This window comes from Echinops telfairi, unplaced genomic scaffold (assembly GCF_000313985.2).
Source record: "Echinops telfairi isolate 266 unplaced genomic scaffold, ASM31398v2 ScPeMD7_49;HRSCAF=173, whole genome shotgun sequence".
NCBI lineage: Eukaryota > Metazoa > Chordata > Mammalia > Afrosoricida > Tenrecidae > Echinops > Echinops telfairi.
This window is the reverse complement of record NW_022103947.1, coordinates 2224189-2231472: the sequence shown is the minus strand read 5'-3', so window position 1 is coordinate 2231472 and position 7284 is coordinate 2224189. Positions and strand designations below refer to the sequence as shown.

Here is a 7284-nt window from a genome sequence, read left to right as displayed (position 1 = left end):
TATGCCAATTAACAAAAGAGGAAAATGAAGATATATCAAGATCTGTTGGTTCTCAAAGACTTTCTCAGGGAAGGTGACAGAGTTAGGACTGGAATTCCTATCTCCTAATTTCTAGATTTCAAAGAATAAAAATTTCTGAATACTTAATCGTGTTCATGCAGAATCTGCGCACAGACCATGAAACAGTCATTAGAAGAGAACAAAAGGATGGTATAAAGTTAGGAAAGCTGTTGTGTCAAAGTTGGATCTTTCACCATACTTATTCAATTAATATGCTGAGCAAAGGATTCAAGAGTTGAACCATGTGAAGAAGAATGAGACATCAGGATAGGAGGAAGGTTCATGAGCAACCTTTGATGTGCTAAAAGTCAAGAGGACTTGAAGCACTTAATATGAATGTCTAGAAACAGCCTTCAGTATGGATTATAACTCAATATAAAGAAAACCTTAGTCCTCACAGCCAAAGTAATAATAGCATGATCATGACAAAGAAAAGCTTGAAGCTGTTAATGATTTCATTTTTTTTGTATCCACAATCAATGCTAATGGAAATAATAGTCAAGGCATCAAATGATAGATTGGGAAAATCTGCTGCACCAGACTTCTTTAAAGTGTTATAGAACAAAGATACTGCATTGAGGGCTAAGAGGCACCTCATATGTGGAGAATGAATAAGAACACAGAACAATGGATGTATGTGAATTATGGTGTTTGGGAAGAATATTGTGGAAAGTACCATGGACTGCCAAAAGAACAAACAAATCTGTCTTGGAAGAAGTGCAATCAGAATGTTCCTCAGAAGAGAGAATGGCAAAACTTGTTTGTACATACTTTGGACATGCTATTTAGAGAGACCCGTCCTGGAAAACTATATCATGCCTGGTAAAGTACAGAGTCAGTGAAAATCAGGAAGACCCTGGAAGAGCTGGATTAACACAGTGGCTGCAACAATAGGCTCAAACATAGCAACAGCTGTGAAGAAGGTGCCAGACCAGGCAGTGGTTCCTTCTGTGGTGCTCATGAGTTGGAGCCACCTGTATAGCAACTAACAAGGAGCATAACTTCTAGAGCTTCCCTACATTTCCTCCCTAAAACATTCCTGTGAACCAAAAGAAAGTTGGCGATTACAATCAGAAACATGGAAACCCATTTCTGAGGTCGGATGAGCTTAAGGAAAAATTATGAGGATGCTAGTATCAATATAACAAATTTGATTGGCTTAAAATTGGACATCACTTCATTTATGTCTACCTCAAACATCAAGGTCAACAGCCAGTCATTGGAGACTATAGGAGTATATGTTTTATTTGCAATAACTACTTGTTTGTTCAACTGCCCCCAAATGAAACCCAAATAAAGTCACCAATTGAGTGAATTTGGAGGTATTGATAGAGGTGGAGATAGTCAACAAAAGTATTTTTGAATATAAATAAAATTCACATCTTTTCACACTCCAATTTAGTCTTCCATAAAAATGGGTCATGAGATAAGGAGCTCCATCCAGTCACTAGTTAGTCTCCATCCAGTGCATACACTTTACAAAGACTGACTAAAAATAAGCTTAAGTCACTGCTTCCCAAAGCATACTCTTATTGGTATGCTTTTATTAACAAAGCAAAAACAACTTCACCCATTGCCACCACTCATAGGGACCATGTGGGACAAAGTGCAACTGCTCCCAGGGTTTCCAAGGCTGCTGTCTTTATGGAAGTGGACTGGCATGTCTTTCTCCTATGGAACAGCGGGTGTGAAAGCACCTTTTGCTATGTATAAAGTAAGAAACAGAACCAGATCAATATACCTGCTATTTCACAGACATTATTGCTTAGGACAAATGAAATAACAACACAAACACATGAATTGATATAAAGAAAAATATCAAATACATAACTTTGCAGGTGACATAAATTTGACTGAGGTCTAGGGAAACTGCTATTATGTATCATTTATGGCTACATCTGGATGAGAACTTGGGGGGGGTCCCCTGATATCTGCCACAATGCTTTATCTTTTATCTGGAATTCTAATATTTTTGAAGTGACCCAAGGACTGGGCATCCTAGAAGGTACCTGTCTTGACTGCTTGCCAGCCCACAGAGAACGGAGTCCTGGCTTGGATGACATACATGGTGATGGGGCTGTGGCTGTCAGGCCCAGGTCTCCAGGAGAGCTGAGCAGTTGTGTCCGTGATTTCATCTATGGTCACAGCCTCTGGGGGACCTGGGGGACCTGGGAACAAGCAAGAGCATTACAATTGGAGCAGTGTGCAACAAATATCCCAGTGAGCAATCCAAAGCACTGACCCCCCCAATAATTTATTATCCACACACAGTCCCTCACTTGTCAAATCCATCGACCAAGTACCAGCATTTTGCTGGGATTAGAAATTCTACAGTGAATGGGGCCTGATCCTTTGTTCTAGGGGTTTATGGGAAAAAGTCACAGGAAAACAATGTACAATAAGATATGTATTCTAGAGGGTAATGGGTAATAGCAAAATCAGTAGTTCAAAACCACCAGCTGTTCCTTGGGAGAAAGACAGGGCTTTCTACTTCTCTAGAGATTTACAATCTTGGAAACCCATAGAGCGAGCTCTCCTCTGTCCTAGTAGGTCACTGTGAGTCAGAACCAGCTTGACGGTGAGTTTGGTTTTTTGGACAATAGAGTGGCAGTGGTTGTGACAATGAGCTGAAGCAGAGCAAAGATTGTGGGGATGGTTTTGGACTGGCAGGGTTTTATTCTATTGTATATAGAGTTGCTGTGATTCAGCATTAACTTCATGTCATGTAATAGCAACAACACCACAATGACTCAAAAGGAGACCTGGTGGCTCAGTGATTAAGCGTTCATATGCAAACGGAAAGGTGTATGATTTAAATCCATCAGCAGCTCCATATAAAGATGTGGCAGCCTATGTCCATAAAGATTTTAACTTTGGAAGCTCTATGAGGCAGGTCCCCATGTCCTCTCGGGTCTCTATGAGTTGGTATTGGCTCAACAACACACATCATCACCACTATGTATCAAGGATTCTCTGAGTGGGACACGTGTTTATGTGCTGGACAACTAATCAAATAGGTTGGCAGTTCAACCCTAACCTGAGGCACTGTGGAAGAAATGTCCATTGCTCTGTTTTCAAATGTCGCAGTCACAAGAATAATTTTGCTCTATGAAGAATAACTCTGCTCTATAGAGAATAATTCTGCTCTGCCACACACTGGATTGCCATGAGTTGGAACTGGTGTGATGACAACTACTAGGGATCAGCCAATCTTATCAAAACAAACAAACAAAAACAAATTCATTGCCATCGAGTCAATGCCGACTCATCGTGACCCTATAAGCAACCTTATAGGACAGGGTAGAACTGCCCTTGTGAGTTTCCAAGACGGGAACTCTTTTCTGGAGTAGAAAGGCCTGAGTTTCTCTGAGGAGCAACAGGTGGTTTCAAACTGCTGATCTTGTAGTCAGCAGTCCAAAGCGTAATCATTATACAACGAGGGTTCCTATTATCAGAGTGTTATGATTGTCAGGTGACCGTGAGTCAGTCCTCAGCTCCTGGGAATCCATGCTCAGGAAAAGAAACATGGTTACATTCCAGAAGCAGGTTCTCAGTGGGTTCCTCCTAGTTTGTTCAGCATCTCCGCCCAGCACCTAATGAGAAGCCATGTCTCTGTGAGGGGCTCTGCTAGGAGAACATTCGGTGCTCCAAAGCCACCAGACTCGCCCTTCTTCAAAGTAATCTCAAAATTAGTCTGGAAGCTAAAGACCCTCATTTACACTTTCTGCAAGTCATACCAGCATTTTTCTACTTATCCTCCTGATGTTCATTGTTTCTGCCCATGTACTTAACCCATTTAAAGGGGAGGAAATCAGATTTAAATGATGGCTTGGGAATCAGAAAGGAACAGAGTGGAAATCAGAAAGGAAAGTGGTTGGCAGGCAAACACAAAACATCACAGAGTCAGAGCAAAGACCCAAAGCTGTACTCTTTTCAAATGTGAAAAGCTCTTACTGGGCAGTTAAATGCACTTCTAACAAGCCACAATTGACCGCCCTGGGAGAGGAGGTGATTGTGAGGGTGACAAAATGACAAACCTCATGCCCGTTAGACTGGCATAAAGAAATATTTCTAGGAGGTATTTGCTAATCCCTGATAAAGCAATCAAATTTGCTGCCAAAATACTATTGGGCCATGTCACCGGGGTGTGTAAAAAGAGACCCCTAACAGTGGTGAAAAGTTACTGGTAATTTCCTGAAGCAAGATGTTCCTGTGGGATTCACTCCTGTGCCCTTTATGTGATGCCCTACATTTCTCTTTCCTTTTTTAAAAATCATTTTTATAGACCCACAGGTGAGACTAAATGTATCTCCTCCCTCCCACTCCTGAATGAAATGCCTGGCAATCTGTAGGCGGAGATGGATTAATTCTCCATGGTGACATTTCAGCACGCCAGTCGAATGCCACCCGCATAGGGCAGGGGCAACCTTTGGTCTTTGGGACATGCATTAACCAGACAAGGTATAGAAAATGATTAATCTACTTTTTATTTTGCTAGATTTCTCATCCTAGCAGTTCCATCCGTTATCCTATGGATGCTTCTTTGATGACCTTTAAAATCCAAGTGCCATAAGGGGAAAAATCTTCTTCTCCACTCTCTCCAAAGAATTAAATTGATAAGAAGAATCGGCGTCCACTGCTGACGGTGGAGTCGGAGGGATAGGAGGCCTATGGACTCGCGCATTGAGGCTGAGAGGACACCTTCATTGCTGTGTTGGTGCTTTATCTTCCGGACATCCACCCCCACCAGGGAGAAAATATGACCTTACAGAATGTTTACCAACTTGGTTTTGGGGAAGTTGGTCCCTCTTTCAAAATGACAGTGTGTACATGTTTATCCTCTGAGCGAAATGATAACGGGGTTGGTGGCTTGTAGCAGTTTTTGTCACAGGCAGCAACAGGGGAACATTGGCCTGATATGTGAGCCTCTGCTGTTGCTCAGAGAAGAGTGGGTCGATCCACCTTACTTTTTAGCTGCCATCCAAGTCTTATAAAATGAACAGAGTTAGCATCAGAGACGCAATGGCCCCAGAACAAAAACCCAACACTGTGCTAGTTTGAAATCCAACTTTCTCTCACAGGGCAGTTTAAATGTATTGCTGCCTCCCTTCTGGTATGCAGAAAAGTTACAAGGGCAGAGCTAGGGAGATAAAAATGGGCAGTTCTGGCTTTAAATGGCATATTAATTTATTGGCTTTATTAGCTGATTAGACTAGATTTTCTTTTAGTCTGTGCTTGCAAATTCCTCTTGGTATTTAATGTTATTTTCTGTGAAACGAAGTACACAATATCATTTAAGAACTTCAAGTATTACTGATTTAAATATTTATTAGTCTAATTTACTGGTGTTTAAACTGCTGATCTGAACATTATCCTAATTAAATAGAGGATAAATTCTCAGCAACAGAATTCTTTGTTCCCAAGGGGACCACAGACCAACTCTGGCATATTTCAAAATGGAAATAAACACGTTTTTATAACTTATTCTATAAGGAAATGTACCCAGGTTTGTTCTCTGGTCTGGCCCTTATGCACACCACTGAGAAAGACTTGTGGATAATGTAAAGAGGAAAGAAAGCAGCCCCATCAGGAAGATAAACAGAAACATACTCAGAGCTCCGCTTCATGAACCCATCTTGACCATTAGTTTAGGTTGCTAACGCCCACACATTTTTCTCCTACTGCATACCTGGGGCTGTAGCAACACTTTTGCTACTTCCAATAATACCTTGTTCTCTGTGCACTCAGTCCCCCTGCCTTCAGTTCTGAGATCCTGGACTCTTGCTTCTTAGCACTCTAAGATCTGCTTGGGGCCCACCCAGTGGGTTGAAGGTGGCTAACAACAACGGCGTGAACTCAGATAAAGGAGACACGAACTCAGAAATTACTCTGAGGCTCTTGCTTGGTGTCACTTTCCATTTTAGAAAACCCCTGAGCATAGTTTCCATTTGGGGATGTTAACAGGCTTACACTGTTTGATTTTCATTAAAAAGTATGTTTCCTCTCTCTCTTTTGGGGGGGTGGGTTGGGTGGGTGGGCAAATGGTAAAATCAGTCCTTTCACTTTATAGATGCTTGTAAAAGGCAGGGCATTGGTTACATTCTTCTTGTTTAAAGACCATTATCGATGTCCTTTTCCAAATAATTCTTTGGTTTCTGTACATTGTTCTTTCATAGGAGTGAGATCATACATGATTTGTCCTTTGGCAGCTGATTTATTTCACAAGAGTTATCCCTGATGTGGCCTGCATCAAGACTTCATTTCTCTTTATGACTATTATTCCACTGCCTCTATATATCACAGCTATTTATCGACCTGTCTGATGATGGGCTTTTGGATTATGACTGAGTACTATTCCACTGCCTACATATATCACATCTGTTTATCAATCTATCTGTTGGTAGACATTTAGAATGTTCCATTTTTTAGCTATTATCAATTCAGCTTCAATGAACATTAGTGCACAGGTCTCTGTGTTTCTTCCCCTTGTTCCTTTGGTTACATACGCAAATGTGGAATTTCTGGGTCACCTGGTAATTCTATATTCAACTTTTTGAAACACTGTCAAACTGTTCTTCAGAGTGGCCATACCATTTTATATTCCTATGAGTACATTACTCATAGGATTCCTTTTTCTTCTACTTTTTTTTGCCAACACCTGTTTCTATCTATCTATCTATCTATCTATCTATCTATCTATCTATCTATCTATCTATCATCTATCATCATCATCATCTATCATCTATCTGGCAGAGAGATGAGACTTCCTACTCCTGTAAAGATTTACAATCTCAGAAACCCACAGGGGCAATTTTACTTTGTCCTATTGGGTCTCTATGAGTCAGAATCAACTTGATGGCAGTGAGTTTAGTTTGGGGTCTATCTATTTACCTATCCACCTACCTATCTATATCATAGCCATTCTAGTGGGGGTGAAGCTGTATGTCTTAAAATGTGCTGTCGTTACTGTTTTTAAAGTGTATTTATTATTACATTAAAAATTGGTTTGGTGAGGTTTGGGATTCAGTCAATCCCAAATTGGCGCAGCTCAGCCAGGTGTTTGCAGTTGTCAGGTCCAAGTTAGGTGATGTTGGTAGTACCAAAGAGATTCTCAAAAGTGTCAGACTTTGCATCTAGGTTATTATTTACTACAACTTAGACAGTTGTGTGTTTCCTCCCAAAGCTTAAGCCACTGCTTCCCAAAGCATATCACCAAAAGCAAGA

The 7284-nt window shown here is 40.9% G+C and overlaps 1 protein-coding gene across 1 annotated transcript in view; it reads right to left on the bottom strand.

Moving 5' to 3' along the window:
* Window positions 1–7284, bottom strand: part of CNTN4 (contactin 4) — a 1263733-nt gene that overhangs the window by 33678 nt on the left and 1222771 nt on the right. Inside the window, exon 18 of the mRNA XM_045290662.1 lies at window positions 2070–2228. Coding sequence (XP_045146597.1) covers window positions 2070–2228 — 159 coding nt within the window. The remainder of the gene's footprint in view (window positions 1–2069; window positions 2229–7284) is intronic.